Source organism: Argentina silus (genome assembly GCF_951799395.1).
Source record: "Argentina silus genome assembly, chromosome: 8".
Lineage (NCBI taxonomy): Eukaryota > Metazoa > Chordata > Actinopteri > Argentiniformes > Argentinidae > Argentina > Argentina silus.
In genome coordinates this window covers 12,169,500-12,187,085 of record NC_139662.1, presented here as the reverse complement: position 1 = coordinate 12,187,085, position 17,586 = coordinate 12,169,500, and the positions used below count along the sequence as shown (strand labels likewise).

The following is a 17,586-nucleotide window of genomic DNA, read 5'->3' as shown; positions in this document are numbered from 1 at the left end:
TGTAATCAGTTATTTGGGACGGCAGGGCCAGACTCGTCTCGTCTTTACCCAATGAGATAACAGTGTTCCCTTCTGAACCCGGAATTATAGGAATATATATCTTCTTTTTTTTTTTAAATATGTTTTTAGGGCATTTCTGCTTTATTGGGATAGAGACAGTAGAGATTGACAGGAAGGATGGGTGAGAGAGAGAGAGGAGGGATGACATGCAAGATATGTCGAGGGTCAGAATCGAACCAGGAACCTTGCGATTATGTGGTATGCGCATTAGTGTGCTACGCCACTAAGCGCTCCCGGAATTATAGGAACATGAGGGGGTTGGCACACTTACTTAGCTAGTTGACACTGCGCTGTTTTCCAATTGTAAATTGCCATGACGTGACATGCAAGAAATAAATGTTCATATCATTCTGCTTTCCTCCTTTGACAGTGAGAAAAGAAAAGCATAAGAGAGTGTGGGAAAAGAGAGAGAGAGAGAAAGAGAAAGAGAGAGAAAAAAAGCTAACAAGGGAGTGAAAGGGCACTCACTTCCTGAAGAGGAGGACGGGCGTCTCTGGTTGGTCGTGGAGTTGTACTGGTAGGTGGGCATTTCCGAGGGCAGTGGAGGGGGAGGAGGGGGTGTCAGGGTGGGGTTGTTGACGGGGAGGGGGGGTGGAGGGGGAGGTGGAGGAGGGGCTGTGGGAGGGTCCTCTGTGGTGCCATTCTCAGGACTAGGGGAGGGGTTGTCTGCAGGCTCCTCCAATAACAAGGAACCCTTTAAAAAAATAAAAATAAAAAAAAAACGGTTTTAGCCCATCTATACCCCACAAGCAGAAACACTTACCATGAGGTGATTGATGGGGAGGCCTATCCATCTTTATGTTACATGAGGGGCCCCCATTTTGATCACCTCTAAAATGCTGAGACGTGTTAACAAAACAGACTCATTTCAAATACCCAGCATGACACTTAATTCAGAACAACTTAATTAATTTGTTTGTATCTCATGTTCACCACCCTCTCAGACAAAAAAAAAAAAGATTTGAGATAAACAGCGAGGCGACACACAAACATACTGTGAGTAACACGGTAAACATCTCAATATTTTCATACATCTCAATAAAGTGTGCCATCGCTTTTCATAACTGAACAGAAGCTGGATCCGTAGGAGTCAATAAAGCCTAAAGCATGATTGCTGTAAAGGCATGCCCATCCACGTTATTGTGCTGGGGGGTGACAGATGGATGTTGACACTATAATGACAGCTCAATTAGACACTTTCCACCCCCTATTCAACTGCTGTCTTAAATCAACTCATGAAGACATAATGCCTGGTTGGAATAATGGATCTAATATGGTATAATCCTAATCCCTCTGGGACGTGAAGGCCATCTGTTGCTGCCAGTGATAGTGCCCCCTTTCCCCCTCCCCCCCCATCATACACCCCCCATAAGCGTGCAATAACACAGCTGGTTGTGAAGTTAATGGACCGTGACATTTAACACCCCCTCCTCCCACTTCAGACGCGTGCTTGTCATTGTCGCCCCCCTCTCCTCTGGAGGAGGAGGAGGAGGAGGAGGAGGAGGGCAGTCCAGACGGGGTCCTCCGTGGCACGCGTCCAACGATGTGACGTTGATTAGCCAGGCTGCATGTGGCACCATCTGCTAGGTTCCTCTGGGCCAGGGTGACGCCCCACGGAGGTCCTAATTGGCTCAATGTAGATTACACCCAATAGCAGCCTTTAACACCCCACTGCCTATACACATGGGATGACTGGCTGCTTCCTGGGGGAGTTGACTGTGCGTGCAGGGACTCATGCGTATTCATGTATATAGTGTCTGCACAACAACATTTCAGCACCGTTCTTTGTGTAAATGTAAACTATGTCGACAACAAAGTGACAATTGTCATTTTTGGGGAAGTCATTCGTTTAGTTTTAGAGAGTGAAAATAAAAGACAAAAACACAAAGCCGTCAACGAAATGAACCTTTACAAATTGGAATTGCATTCAGGTTTCGTGGTGTATTCACAGTGAGTTTGCACAACAGGGAGGAGACTCATGATGGAAATGAGGGTGCAGTTCGCATCAGGTGGCAAACAAGGCTGGAGAGTACACGTGATTACGTAACCTACTGAAAGTCACAGCCAATCACTGCTGTTTGTGGTGACTTCATGGCTAACACACCACATTGGCCACATTGCCTGGCCAAGGCCAAAAAGCACCCTGGGCCTGACCTGAAATACCTCCAGGGGTGCACAACTTCAATCCTCAAGTGTATGCTGTAGGTGGATTTACGCCTTTTAAGCTCACAATGAATTAGGTGTGTGGAATCACTGGCTAATCAGTGACATAATTGATCAATCAGTGCCAGGGAGAAATGGAAACCGGTGGACCGCAGCCCTAGAGAACCGTGGTGTTGTTCACCTCAACGCACACTAGATTGAGGTGATTAGGACGTCAGACGGCTGGCTCTCGTGTCTGCTCGAGGGCAGTCGCTGGGCACTGATCTGATCCCTACAGGGGGTATGTGCCAATCCACTTTAGGGGGGGTATAGCAGCCATCTTGGTTCTAAACAGCTTGACAACGCTGTACGGTTGAGCGGACTGGTCTTGTGTGTTTAACAGAAATACAGTAAATGGGAAAGATGTGAACTGTGAGAATGAAATATCAAGTCATTTAAAACAAGTGGGTGACTTCTTACAGTAAACCCCTAGACAGAAAAAAAAGAAAAACAAATTTCAAAGGATGAATGTCCCCCCGAACCCCTAATCTAATAATAAGCATTAGTTCTAACTAAGGTCCAGAGTTGTTCCAGGGTATGAAAGGTGTAGCTGGTGACAGAGGGTGTCTGGTCATGTTTACCTCCTCATTAGGTGCCATGCTCCTGGTCCCACGGTGGTCCGTGCTGTCGCTCCCCAGGGCCTTGTAGTAGTCCCCAGTGCTGGGCTGCTTGTTGAAGCTTCGTGACTTCCTGTTGGAGTCGACCCGCCGCAATTTGTCTGGGTTCTCTCTCTGCTGCTTGGACACAAAACCGTGGGAATAGGCCATCAGCAACAATATTGTTTTGTCTGCTTTTGTACATTGTTTTGTCTGCCTCTCTCTATATTTATTTTTCTCTTAAGCAGTCATAAAACTTACATCTAACATCAAAAGTAGGGAACCATTTTTGTAGTAATCAGACTGTCTTGTGTTTCAAACGTTCAGGCAATCCATTACAATCGTAGACTTTAAATTATTCTCAAAGTCGTCCCACAAAAATACATATTAATCCCCTTACATTTAACATTTCTGGGGAAACACTGCCATTTCTGCACTTTTGGAGGCTTTAGTGGCCAGATCAGCTCACCCATGTGACCTGAGCAGAAGCAGCTTTATTTGAGCAATGCAGGAACAAAAAGGCTTTTATCCGCCTGTGGATAGTCTCCATTAATATTGCACAAAAGCCTTTGGGGTCCCATAAAGTAAGAGTTCACATGCGGTTCCTGTTGCAGGTAAAAAAGGCCCTCGTGACCTCACAGGGGGTTCAGGGGTCGGGGCCCCTCCATCTTGAGTGCTCTCATTTTCCAGCTCTTAGGTCTATCTTGTTGGCCACCTGTTGATCTAGAAGAGGTCTAGAGACATGAGACCTGAGACCTGGTGTACCCGTCCTCCCTCCCCACCCTACCCAAACTTGTGTATGTAACTCACAGGACCCTTGTTTGAAAGATATTTGGGACCTTTCCGGGATGCAGTGAAGTAGAAGTTTCCATGCATCTCGTGTATCACAGCAGAAAACCAAGTGGAGGTATTTCCCTTATGCAAAGATGTGTATTTGCATTGTGAGCTTGGCTAAAGCAAAAGTCGATAGATGGGTGTATTTTCTCATTTCAAACCAGTATTGTCAACCTTACTCTGTGAGGTGTGTACTCTCTGCTCACTAAATAAGTATATTTGAACTGGAAAAAAGTGCTAACCTATGAAAAACCACCCAAGCCATTGTGAGGTGAAAATTGTGATATATTGATATCATGACCATATATATATTGCATAATTGTCAATGTCATTGTCAACTCATTCAATTCAGACACTTTGCCTTTCAAATCATACTAAACCAACTCATTCAATTCAGACACTTTGCCTTTCAAATCATACCAAGTGCCAAGTGCATACCAAGTGCATCAGAAGCAGCAAATGTCCTCATTTACATTTGGATCCTATTCACTTGGTCTCAAGAGGCACAGACAAAAGCCACAGACCTCAAACTAAAATCCAAGAGAATGTCAACACAGGCTGAAATCATTGACAGATAGGTCACAAAGGCTCTGACCTCTCTCCCTTTGTATTGTCATGTTCCGTGGACTTATCAGTCTGTTGACTCATGTCTGCGGTCAAAGAAGAGGCCCCCTGATTGAGCACTTGTGATGGGGAGGTGAGGCAGGTTGGGGGGTAACATGAGCAGGGAAGAGCTACAGATGGTTTGATTGTCATCCTCTGGGGAAATGGGCATCATAATAGCCAGCAGGCCAGTATACAAAGCAGTAAGACATCCCCCACCACCAAGCACTACCCCCTCCCCCCAACCCCACCACACAGGTCTATCAGTCTGATATTTATGTTTATTTTGTCCTTTTGTATTTTTGTCAATTTCCCTTTTTACCCGTGTGGGAAGTATCGTTGTGGCTTGCATCTATTTTGCATGGATGACTAGATTACCTTATCAATGTGCCTGATTTGCTTTTTACACCATATAGCACCTCATATGAAAGATAGTATATCATACATTTACATACTGCATTTATGGAGGGGGCCATAAAATATAACACTGTTATTAAAAAAAATACATGAAAAACAGAGTAGTTAAAACAACCTCAAATGTGTTTTGTAATCAAAATGAGGTCTAAGCAATATTTCTGCCATGTGAAATGTGTTCCATCCGGCTGCCTGTCAGGTTCCTATCATAAAGCCAAATTAAGAAGTCCCCTCTGGAAACCTCAAATTGTAGCATGCGAGTGCGAAAAGTACCAGCAAAAACCTAAGCAGAGTACTGTATGTTACTCCACAAAGCAAAGAGCCCAACCCTTTTTCACATAAAAGCGCATAGAGCATAGCCACCTCCAACCATGCAAATCCAGATCCATGAATTCACTAAACAAAGACATAAATTGCATCAAAACATGCCCTGTGAGGCAAAGTCAGACAAGTCACTCAGAAGTGGCTCCACCATTCTCTTACTCGCTCCTTACCGTTTACCTCGCTTCCCCCGCAGTCCCTTTAGGTCTTGACAGATCCTTACCAAAAGCCCAGAGAGGTGCACTGAGAGTAGCGGTCACCAGATCTCCCACATCCCTACAGCGCGAGGTCTGTCACTCTACCTGCCCTCTCACTTTACCCACGGGCCTCATCAATAAAGCACACCTATCGCACCGCAGCAACGGTGACATCACCGACGGCCGGCAGACCGACCAACCACAGCGCTACACACACACACACACACACACACACACACGATGGCTGCCCATACTCAAATCTCCCAGGTTTACGGATTAGAATATTCCTGGCAACTGTATTTCGATTGCATATGAATGAAAGAGAGCACATTTGTTGAGGGCTATTGTTGTGCGTTTCATTCTGAGATTAAATCGAAAAGCTGTCAGTCAACACACTGGGAGATATGAGTCTTTTACACAAAAGACATCACCTGCCACAAAAACAAACACAGGCAAATGAGAAGGGGTTGAATTCAAGCAAACCCGCACTATGGTAAACCTGCTCTGCGGGAAGATAAACATAGCACCAAATCAGCACAAATGTACCCTCATTTTTGTTGCATTTGTTAGTAAATGGGTACACATGAGGCACAGGGAAAATGCTATTTATTTAATTGTCCGGGTTTGATTGAATTCTAGTTGAAGCTAAATTTGAAATTGACAATAAACGCATCTACATGCACCAAAACAAAATCCTACCGTGCAAACCAGTACATTGACTGGCACACAAAGGGAAATTAAAGTTAGGTTGAAATAAGCCCACTAGTGTGACTGGTACTGGTAGATTAGATCAGCTGTTTCCCACGGTTACCCTGCCCTGGCGTTTCTATAGGCCCTTTTCTATGGTGCACACAGATCTTTGTCCCTGTGCTTTCTCCTCTCCTCCATCAAACGCAATTAAGAGGATCTATGAGTGTGTGTGTGTGTGTGTGTATATGTGTGTTTGTGGTTGGGGTATGGAGGGCTGGGGCAGGGGTGTGTTTAATTGTTAATGAGGGCACACCCGGGGCTCGTCACCTGGGTACGGTGACAGGGGGAGGGGTGCTCATTAAAACCCCTCCCCCTCAGACCAAATGGCACACACTCCATGGCGGGCCATAGCAACATGGTCTGACTGCCATTCACAACAAGATAGACTACATACTGACCAATAAGCAGCTAATCATTTGACAGCAGCCACCTTTAAATAAATTGCTTTATGGCAAATTCACAGCATACAGTATTTTCACCAGATTTGGGAGAAAATGCTTCATTTGGACTGGACATGTTGTAATGTGTCTCCCCCACATGCGACAATGTGGCCAGAGTAATTAGTGGAATTAACATTGGGTCCATCACGACGTACATGAGAGGTGCCAACAGGGAGGCCCGTCTTGGTAATGAGGATCCTCGTTAGCCTCGTTAACACAATAACAACATTGTGCGGAGCCCTTCTCTCATCTGCCTCCATGCTGGGGGACATGGGACATTGTTACACAGTCACACAAGTGATTAGTGGCGCATCAGGGAAAATGGCCCCCAGCTCCCCAACCCCAACACCCTGGTTCCTAATACCGCTGTAAATCTGTGCTGTCTCGCTCTGCTAACAAAGTGGTCTTTTAAGCCACTTTGCATGCATCAAACACTATGTATCACCAGGGGGTTCATTGTTGCAATGCTGTCACTTTCGTGATTTCGTGAGCTGACAGGATAAAACAGTGGCAGAAGCCACCCCCCTCCCACTTTCACCCCCCGTAATTACTGTACAGCAGAGAAATGGTTACAATGGTTACAAAAGTAGATGAACACAGTGTATGTCAATAAAATATCCCTATACACAGTGGGGTACATGAGGCCAGAGAATGAAGTTGCTCCTAAACCCTGATCTGAGGTCAGCGTTGGGTTTGCCCCCTAATGCTTAAAGCTAGCAAAAGAGTAGTAATCTGATCACAGGTCTGTGGCTAAGGGCAACTCCAACTCGACGTATGAGAACAGGCCTTAGTGAACTGTCCATGAACTGTGGATGCCATAGTAACAGCTGTTTCGGGGGTATCACAGGGGGCTAGGAGGCTTGTTTGATCAGCTTAATAGTCATTCATTCCGTTCATTCATAAGACACTACTGAGTAGGACAAGCCTCAAATCCTAAGCCCTCACGCGAGCCCTTCTCCACCGGGTCCCTGTCCACCTGTGCTGTGTCACTGACACCTGTGCGGTGGTGTCTTGGAGTGTTGCTACTCCACACTAGCATATTATCCACAAGGCGATCACAGGATTTAACAGGATAATGATACAGGGGTAAGACCCTGTGCAGACTGTACAATCTGTCATTACCAGTGTACAAATGGGGCCAATGGTATTAACTGCTGAGACACATTTTGTACTTTAGGATGGACACAGAAGGCACAGTCTTCAAAATAGGCTCATGACCATATTATTTTCCATCATAACGGATGTACCACGATTTATACAACCAATAGATAACATTGTCAGTTAACGTCAGTTTTTCAGAAATACGCGTTGGGGGATTAAGACAGCTCACCTTCTTGGCATCACTCTCCACATGTCTCAGGTTGCTTTTCACCTTCAGGTACATGTCGGCCGATGGCGTCTCCTCGGGCGGCAGGGGGGCCGGGTAGCCGGGTGGGGGAGGGGGCAACTTGGAAGGGTCCAGGGGAGGCGGTGGCGGGGGGAAGGCTGGAGGTGGCGGTGGTGGATGGGCGGGGGCAGCAGGCTCCTCCCTCTTGGGAGTGCCAGCCCCCACATCAGGGTTTAGCATGTCCATGTAGGTTTGCATGTCTGTGATGGCCGACTCTGATGCACCTGTGACAACAACGTGGTCAGAGTAGACTAGTGTTACTCGTGTGTAGACAGCACACCTAATGATTCAAGGGGCACACTGTCATTTTCACTCAAAAGTCCTGCCCCACATTTGTAAACTGACAGGGCGCTGACATTCTTATCAAAAAAGAGGAAATTCTCAAAATGCGGATAGTCGTAGTATTTATGATGTCTTCAAGGCCTCTCCAGCCGTGTGCAGGTCTTGGGCCTATTTTGGTCACAGGTAACCAGCCCCCTCATTCCCTTCCATATAATTAGCCATCGGGAAAGGTCAGACAAGCAGTCATGGCTCTGTGTATAAATGTGTATGAACAATTTCCTTTCTCATAAAACTCCTAATAGAAAATAAGAACAAAATGAACAGGGAACTTTTGTTTAGCTAAAATAATCTAAGTAATAACACATTTGAAACTGTATCAATCAAGAGAACGACTTACCGGATTACATAGGACAGTGGGGATGATCAGAAAAAGGTAGACTAGTTCACTCGTTTTTTAAAGTAATGGAGATCTGTAAAATTAACCTATGGTATGCCTAGTGTAGGCCATCTGTCAAAATCGTACATAGTCGCCGGAAGGGACTTCCTTGATATCGAGAACGCTTCACTTGAAGCTCCCTGCTATGAAGCCTTATCATATTGCCTCAACATTCATTATTCATTATTATTATTATCATTCATTATTCATACAGCCTTAAAGTCATAGAGCATTATGAAACTTTATAGCAACAGGACGCTTGGTTATATTTTGAGTATATTCTTTTTTTTCTTATTCCTATAATGACTCCTAATGCTCTAAGACTATCTATCTATCACCAGGTGCTATGAACATGAAGGTGTATCATTTGTACACTTAATTAGAGGGTGCTTCGAGTAAAGAGCAACTGCATTTTAAATGATTGTCATCACTGTGTCATGTCTTTGAATGGTGCACATGGATTTAGAACGCGGTGAACATGTTATTCCTCCCCCTACCACTAGAGAGCGGTATGCACTAGTATGGAGCCCTACTGTGTGGCACAAAAGACAATGGAATGCAATCTTTTGGATGGAATTTGTTCCACTCTAATGAGTAGTGAAAGTTCCCACCATTGTTGTGATAATAGCACCAACGATGCATTACCCATGTAAAGATGTCATGTTGAGGGCAGCTCTGTAACTTGTTCTAGAAAACAATGCTTCAATGTGGTGGAGAACACACACACAAACACACACATGCAATATAACGCTGGACACCCTCCAGGTTTTGGCCTATACTGATTCAGAATGTGAATCTCCTGAAATGATCTGAGCTGAAATGGAATTTCCCCCAACAATGAGGAGACAATAGTCGATCGATAGCTTAAAAAAATCCTTGACATGGTATGGTGAGGCAATGGTTGTTGGTTATATCATCAAAACAAGATCTTCAATTAGTGTTTGCACGACTTCACATCAAAGCTTCCCCTTTCACAACTCTTCCCTTCCACCACCCCCTGGTCCACTACCGTAGAAACCCCTGTGTCATTGTTTGAAGATTGATTGGATTCATATACCGTACATGATTATGGGCCATTTTCCCGGACACAGATTAAGCCTCGTCCTATACTTCAAATAACTGTCAATAGAAAATCTCTATTGAAGATGCATTTTAGTCTAAGATTAGGCTTAATCTGTGTTGTATGTAACTGACCGGCGGGGGGTCGTGAGGGGGGCGAGCCGCTCCTCTTCTCGCCTGTGCTGGACTGGCTAGAGCTGGCCGAGTCGTAGTTGGACAGGGTGCTGGAGGGCGAGCCCAGGTCAAAGTGGGCGGGCTGTGCTGACGATGACATGGTGTTGTTGGGGGAGGAGAGGCCCGAGTCTGGCTGTTTATACTCCAAGTCTGCAGAAGGATCCCTGGACAACACACGATGCTCTATACTCTGTAAAAATACACACAAGGAAAACCAGGAGCAGGGACAAAGCATTACAAGCTGACTCAGTTGCTTGGAAAGTGTTTCAAATGCATATTCTACACATAAACAATGAGATTACAACTTTTTTTTGTCGCCGAAGGAAATTTGTAAAAACAAATAACAACATACGTGTGTTCAAACTACAGTACTGTATAAGTCAACTGTTAGTAATTTGTGTCAATTTTAACTGTTTTGGCATGCATGTGCAGTTCATAATTTTATCAATTAAACACTTTGTTAAATATTGGCGATCACAATCCTCAGAGACCGGTATCTCGCGGCAACGCTGTATTGGCTCTCCGCACTTACCCGAACGAAAAGGTAACGTTGAGATAACGTTCATATCAGTTCACTTACAAATTTCATTAAGGAGGGTGAAAGACTGATAGAGGCCGTATGTCGTTTGAGGCTACGGTTTATAATAAAGTGTATTATTATTTTTAGTAGTAGTAGTTATATATCAGACTTGACTCAGATATTCTGTGACAAAACTATGTGACACAAGAACCGATTTGTAGTGCATAGTTTCATAAAATAATTAAACATGAAAAACAACTCAAAAGCATTTTACCCAAAAAAATTACAGGTGGAAACAATGAAGCAATACCACATATTAATTGTCGGATTCTGTGGGGAAAATGTTAAACCCCATAAAAGGTTGTGACACGACACAGATGGTGGGCCGTAACAAACTCAGTTATGATGATGCTCCCCTGCTACTGCTTATCCTCTCATCACTCATTATGAAACAACACAATAAGAATATGAAAACTGTAGCAACAACAGTTGGCCCTGAGCCAACACGTCTCCAGACAGTTCCTCCTCACTAATGACTACTGCTGTTGACACTCTCCTCCCTGTGGCCATCATGGCAAAACCCTTGAGTGGCCTGAGAAATAATAAAATATAAAACATGTCCCCCCCCCCTCCCTCTCTCTCCCCTGGGAAGGGAAGTGGGTAAATTTACTCCCAGGCTGCAGGAGGAAGGCAGAAGGCTGCGGCTTGTTGATCAGCTGTTGAGTTCTGTAATTAAGCTGCTGTAATTAGGACCATAATGCAACTGGTCTGTCGGTCCCTGTCATCGGGGAATGGTAATAGGCTGGTTGGGGAGTTTCCATGGCAGGGCTACGAGGTCAGTCTCTTTAGGATTTTAGAAAGGGCTTTACAGCCCCTTCAATGTAATATAATAATAATAATAATAATAATATATGCTATTTAGATGCCGCTTTTATCCAAAGCAACTAGCAGTACAGTGAGTCCCAGTACAGTTATGGTCCCAGTGGGAACCCACAACCTTAGTGTTGCTCTACCAAAAGAGCCAAATGTATATACAGTATGTGCTTATCAGATTCAAATCTTACAATCAGTGCTCTTTCTGTACAGTACATGTCTTACAGTTTTACTGTTTCCATAGCGGAATTCCTAATCAGAAAAACTCATGACCCCCCCCCCCCCTCCCCCCATTGATAAATATGCTTAAACACTTCACGCCTCAGCCCCAGCTGTATAGAGTAATGGTTAATAAACCACCTCCCAAACCAGCATCCTGGGTTCGTTGCCCCACATGCATAAAAATGTCTAACAACAACTAGCAAACAACTAGCAAACAACTATCTAACAACAACTAGCATAGAGCTAAAATGTTAGAGAATGGGAACAGCAGCTTGGAGAGACAAAGTACTACAGCACCTCAGAGAACATGCATGACCCTCCCTCAATGACCAAGACTAGTTCTTCGTAAAGTCTCTAAATTTTTTACAATATGAGGGTTGTTTACTAGTGAGAAGACATCGCCGTATATGCTGGTCACAAGGATGTGACTTGACTTGTTACTGGTCTATCTTGTTACTGGTGCCTGAACGTGTGTCTCAGGAGAGTGGTTCAGAGTGTGAAAGGTTGAATGAAAGCAATCCCCTGTTGAAGAGAAGATGAATGGGCGGTTGTCTCTACCATGTTTTCCACAGTGCGCAGGTACTTGGCACACTGGGCATGCCCGTTGTACTCTGCCAGGTCTGCTGCCGAGAAGCCGTCCTGGTCCCGCATGCCCATGTCCACCCCGTTAACCACCAGGATCTGACAGCACTGGGAGAGGGAAAGAGAGAGAGAGAGAAAGGGAGGGAGGGAGGGAGGGAGAGTAAGAAGAGGGGGGAGGGGGGAGGGGGGAAAGGAATAGGGAGAGGAAGAGAGAGGGAGAAGAGGGGGAGAGAGAGAAAGGAGAGAACGATGAGGGGAAAGATGGATAGAAGAAAATGAATAGAGAGAGGGAGAGTGAGGGAGGGAAGGAATAGGGAGAGCAAGGGAGAGGCAGAGAGAGAGACAGACAAAGTCAAATTCAGCCACATGGGGAACCCTGATACTGGGTGCAGCCTTGCAGTCTACTTGTTAGATGCAATACCATTTGAAATAGATATTTTTGACTTTGGTGTATCATTAAAGGTGTAAAATACAAACAAAATGTAACTTTTAAGGTTAATGTAAGGGTATTATGTATATGGAGAACAATATACTGTTTAAATCCCCTTTAGATAAAAATGACTAGTAAAAAAAAGACTAATCTTGTATCACTATCACTATGGGCATGAATCTAGTCAAGTGCCTATGGAGCAGAATACCATAATTAGTCCTTCACAACTGTAACCTCTGGCACATGTCAGTCCATCCAAAAAGTGTGGGAAATTGTTAAGAGAGTTCAAAAGGCCTGTTCTCAGAACAGCTGTGAAGCGTCTAGCCTTGGGAAGGGGAACAATACTTCTCTCACTAAACCAGATTCTGGTTTGGACAGGTATGAAGTTGCCGGATTTCATACCCCTTCTGCTCTTTTTGCTAGCCTCACTCCCCCTCCCCCCTCCCCATTCCAAGAACATAGGCTCAGTACCACACATGTATGTAGGCCCACACTAAAGTCAAACAGCATGTTAGATTCAACAACACTCAAATCAACAACTAGGGTAACAGCCCTGTTTAGTGGGTTAGGGTTAGGGTTAGGATTAGGGTTAGGGTTACCCTAATGCGCAATGTACATATCTTTAGGGACATCATGAAATATTTCTTCTCTCTCTAAACTGAATAGAAAAAACATATTGCTGATTGAAACTGAATAGGGTTGATTAAATTAATGTGGTTTACACCAAAACCAAATGAGTGGGTGAAGATTCTACCCGAGGCCAATGTATTAAAATGAATTGGTTTTCGATACACATCGTGCTACTGCACTGTGTGTTGCACTAAATTGAACATTTGGTCATTTCAGATTGATCCAAGTGGGTTCTGTTGCCTCTGGGGGTGCCACACTGTGCATGAATGTAAAATATGATCTTTTAGCAGTCTTATGAGCTTACAAAACATGAAAATACGATCTGCCAGACAGCTTAAGGCAATGGCACCCAGGACACTTGTGGACACGTGCTAAATGTACGACAAATATCTCCCTATTCCTGTTAACAAATGTACTGCAAGCTGATATGGGCATCAATCGAGTTATCACACACACAATCACACTCTCACTCACGCACACACACACACACACACACACACACACACACACACACACACACAGTCACACACACACACACACACACACACACAGACACACACACTCACAGTCACACACACACACACACACACACACACACACACACCTCCAGCTCCCCGTTCTCAGCGGCGTCGTGTAGCGGGGTCCCGCCCCAGCTGTCGTTGTTGATCTCCCCGCCATGCAGCAGCAGCCAGCTGAGCACCTTGGCGTGGCCGCGGCTGGCAGCAAAGTGCATGGCTGTGGCACCGTCACTGTCCCTGTCGGCCAGGCTGATCTCTGTGAAGCTCATCTGCAAGGAGCAAAGATCACAGGGTCATACCGTGAGCTAGGGCCCCGAGTTTTTCCTTCATGTGACCAGACCGGGAAAAACACTGGGCAACGGTTCCCTCAAGGCCCTTGTTATAGCTTATATAGCCCATAACCTCAGCCGCCTTTTTGCTATGAAACTGAACTGATGATCAAGGCATAGTATTTACAGTTTTACTACAAACAAAAGGATACAATATATTGAATGAAAATGTATTTAGGTCAGGTCAGACGATCAGGAAATACTCAGGGCCCAAGTGGTGCAAACTCCTGTTTGTTTCTTGTTGTGTGCATAACTTGTGGTGTGCTATGGAAGTCATATTAGACATGCTCCCTGGGTTTAAGTGCAGGTAGTCTCAGGAGTTTAAATTCCTGAGGTGAGACCTCTTATTTTCAAGGGGCATGTAACAACGGATAATGTCATAACACCGGATAATGTAATAACTTGTCATAATGTCATAACTTTTGCATTTATAATGTAACAAAAGTTGCCTGATAATGTTAGACATTAGAATGGATAATGTAATAACTTTTTTCCTGATAATTTAATGACTTTGTATTAAGTTATCCAGTGGTTATTACGTCATCAGGTAATATGTTACATTATCCTGAAAAAGTGTATTACATTATCCGGCAAGCTATTACATTATGACAAGTTATTACGTTATGACAAGTTAATACATTATCCAGTGTAATGACATTATCCGTTGTTCACAGGGCATAAAGAGGCCATTACAATCACCTGAACACTGACTGTACAATGAGCTGTAACTTTAGGTACCCAATATCACAATGACAACCATTGTGGTCAGTAGTGAACTTGTAAAATGGCATCCTTTGGCAAATTAAAAATTGGCTGGAAATGTTTATAATAATAAATAATAATTTCAAGTTATAAAGTGCTTTACATTGCAGAAAGAATCACAAAGTGCTTGACAGGACAAAAAGAAAATAGTTTGTCCAAGGGGATTTAGCATAAAAAAGGGGTAAAAATAGATTTAAAAAAAAAAAGAAAAGTGCAAGAAAAGGGAAACAAAAACAAACAAAAAACAAGTGTAGGCCAGCCAGTAGAGGTGAGTCTTTAATCATACTTTGACAACTCCAACAGACTGGGCAGCCCAGTTGTAATGCATCCCTTGGACTTACTAGCCAGACGATGACAGTATTATGGCCCATCTGGGCTGCGGCGTGCAGAGATGTCATCCCGTCATTGGCTCTGATGCTTGGATCTGCCCCGCAGTCCTTCACCAGGTATTGGACGACCTCAAGGTGACCCTCCTGGCAGGCCAGGTAGAGGGGCGTGGCACCATTCTTTGTTTGGGAATTGACAACTCTAAAAGGGATGCAAAAGAAGAGCTTATTAGTGCCTATAAAGCTTGGATGGCTTGGACATCCCTAAAACACATCTGTACGGGCCACATCTTATTCATCAATTGTAAGTAGCCCCCTCCCCATTTGCATTAATCTGATTAGACATGATAGGTGAAAGTCAAATGGTAGAGGCCTACCAGAGGGTTTGCTTTCATCTGCCCAGTCCTTTTCAGATTAGGGACAATGAATGAAGGGAAGTGAGGGAGAGAGGAGGCCATTCATTACTGATTTATAGATCATTGAGATGCATGTATTGTGTTGATCACACTCATTCTGGTACAGGTATGAGATCCCTCCCACTCCAAAAATACTGAAGAAACCAAACTGAATTCAGCTTAATATAATCAAACTGGACTAATGTATATCATTGAGTTACTTACCAACATGTGAATTATTTTTACTAGGCAACCTCGCTACTTGGGTGGGACCAAGATGAAGAAAACTTGCTTCTACTATGCTTTAGCATTTTGAACAGAGACCAGAGCTACTCCAAGCCGACTACAGCCCCTTGTTTCCCAAAGGGCCCTGGGGAAAGACCATCCAATGACAATTCCCCACGTGTCCCAGATCCTCTAGTAACAGTGGGAGGTCAGGGAGTGAACAAGTGCTTCCCCTCTAAATCCCATAAGGCCATGCTTTATTTGGACACTGACTGACAAGCAATGAGTCTCCTAAGAGGATTACCGCTCCAGTGGTTCTGCCCACACTCCTGAGGTTAACGAAGTGGTAACGATGGGCCAGAGAGACTGCAAGGAGGAGAGAAAGAGGACGAGGGAAAGGGGGAGGGGTAAAAGAGGACAGGCAGCTCCCCTCAAACACGAGGCTCCCCAGCTTTCCCTGGCCAGATTAGCATGACAAAGTTACAACCAAAGCCAAACTTGAACCAAGTCAAGGCTCCTTTTATAGCTAAATGCAGACGAAGGCATGGCACATTTCCTGGTCTCAACGTACCACTTTAAGCCTCCTTAGCTGATCTTCTTTGTTTATCTCCAGTCTTGAACAGCTACTTTACATGCTTCTGTTATTTCTTGAAAACAAGAAAACATGGGGGCATCCTTTCGGTGCACAGGGGAAAGGTTCCAGGTAAAAACAAGCAAGCCTTAAATATTTCACTACAGGAAGGGGACTTAATCTGCAGTTCTGTCATCAGGAAGTGGGCAGACGTCTAAATTATTCATGAGTGTAACCAAAGTGGGCCGAAGTGGGGTCTGTGGAAGGGAATCGACATATGTTTGCGATCAGCTGATTAAATGCATATACATTTGAGAGAGAAACAAAATACCACCAAGATGTCACCTGAATAGATTCAGTTAAGCATTGTTGGGGGATCCCATACTCTTAAGGCCCACAGGCTTGGGTGCTCTCCACTATGGAAGTGCTTTGAGTACAGGTGTAGATTTCAAAGGGCTTAACAAAGAGGCTATCCTTGTGTGAGAGCAGAAATACAAAGTGCAGCAACAAGCGATACCTTGTCCCTCACGTAGACACGCATAAACAATAAACAGGCACACAATGGCTGTGAGTGTGTGAACCTATTTTCAAGGTTTCTACATCGTCCTCAATTAGTAAAATTGCCCCAACTATGTACTATTATTGGTTGTACATTATCTTGTCCCCTCCCAGTGTAACAAAAGCTAATGTTATCTTCTTTATTAGCAAAGTAATTGATGTTGTCACACTAATACGCTTCTTGCCTGACAACAGGTCATTAAGGTCTCAATGGCTTTTCCTGTCTAAATAATTCAGAACCCGGGATGAAAAAAGTTTTCATCCGTAGTATTACAGCAGACTGGAGAAATGATGAGCGTTGAACCGACTACACTTATACCCATTAGGTTGATCTGCGTGTGAGTAAGACAGCAAGATGATTTCACTAGGTGCCGCTATTTGTGTTTGCTTGCTTTCTCTTTCTTGCACCCTCAGACACAACCTTGCACAAACAAGCAGACTTAGATACCCAGACACAATGCACATATATAGTGGGTTGTTGGGGTACAGAAGAGAACGTTTAAGGTTCTAGTCATTATAAAGAATCTGGATGAACTTCTGCTTTTATTGATACTATGATAGACTAACACGATTGTAATTGTCGTAATATCGACCCCAACCAATCATCAAGGAGTGACCTAGATCACATGTTCATCAACAAGACAAACTGCTCAAACCCACTCACTGGGGAGCACATCTAAGCCAGGGTTGGACGTCTCTCTCTAGAATCTGTCATGTTTTTACGCCCTACTAGGCAATTGCCCCACCCCCCTCGACCTCATGCTGCAATTAAACCTTTGCCAAAGCTTTTAATCGCTTTTAATTTGTTACATAACCTGTTCCCTCTCTCTCTCTCTCTCTGTCGATGCAACCATCTCCCAGAGATGCCATTTCAATGGCGGCTCATTCAT

At 44.3% G+C, this 17,586-nt stretch overlaps 1 protein-coding gene across 1 annotated transcript in view; it reads right to left on the bottom strand.

Moving 5' to 3' along the window:
* The window catches only part of espn (espin), a gene marked incomplete at its 5' end in the record, with an annotated part of 47,101 nt that overhangs the window by 20,661 nt on the left and 8,854 nt on the right, over nucleotides 1–17,586 (bottom strand). The window contains 7 exons of the mRNA XM_083674938.1: nucleotides 529–754; nucleotides 2,844–2,993; nucleotides 7,748–8,028; nucleotides 9,717–9,945; nucleotides 11,929–12,060; nucleotides 13,617–13,799; nucleotides 14,963–15,149. Coding sequence (XP_083531064.1) covers nucleotides 529–754; nucleotides 2,844–2,993; nucleotides 7,748–8,028; nucleotides 9,717–9,945; nucleotides 11,929–12,060; nucleotides 13,617–13,799; nucleotides 14,963–15,149 — 1,388 coding nt within the window. The remainder of the gene's footprint in view (nucleotides 1–528; nucleotides 755–2,843; nucleotides 2,994–7,747; nucleotides 8,029–9,716; nucleotides 9,946–11,928; nucleotides 12,061–13,616; nucleotides 13,800–14,962; nucleotides 15,150–17,586) is intronic.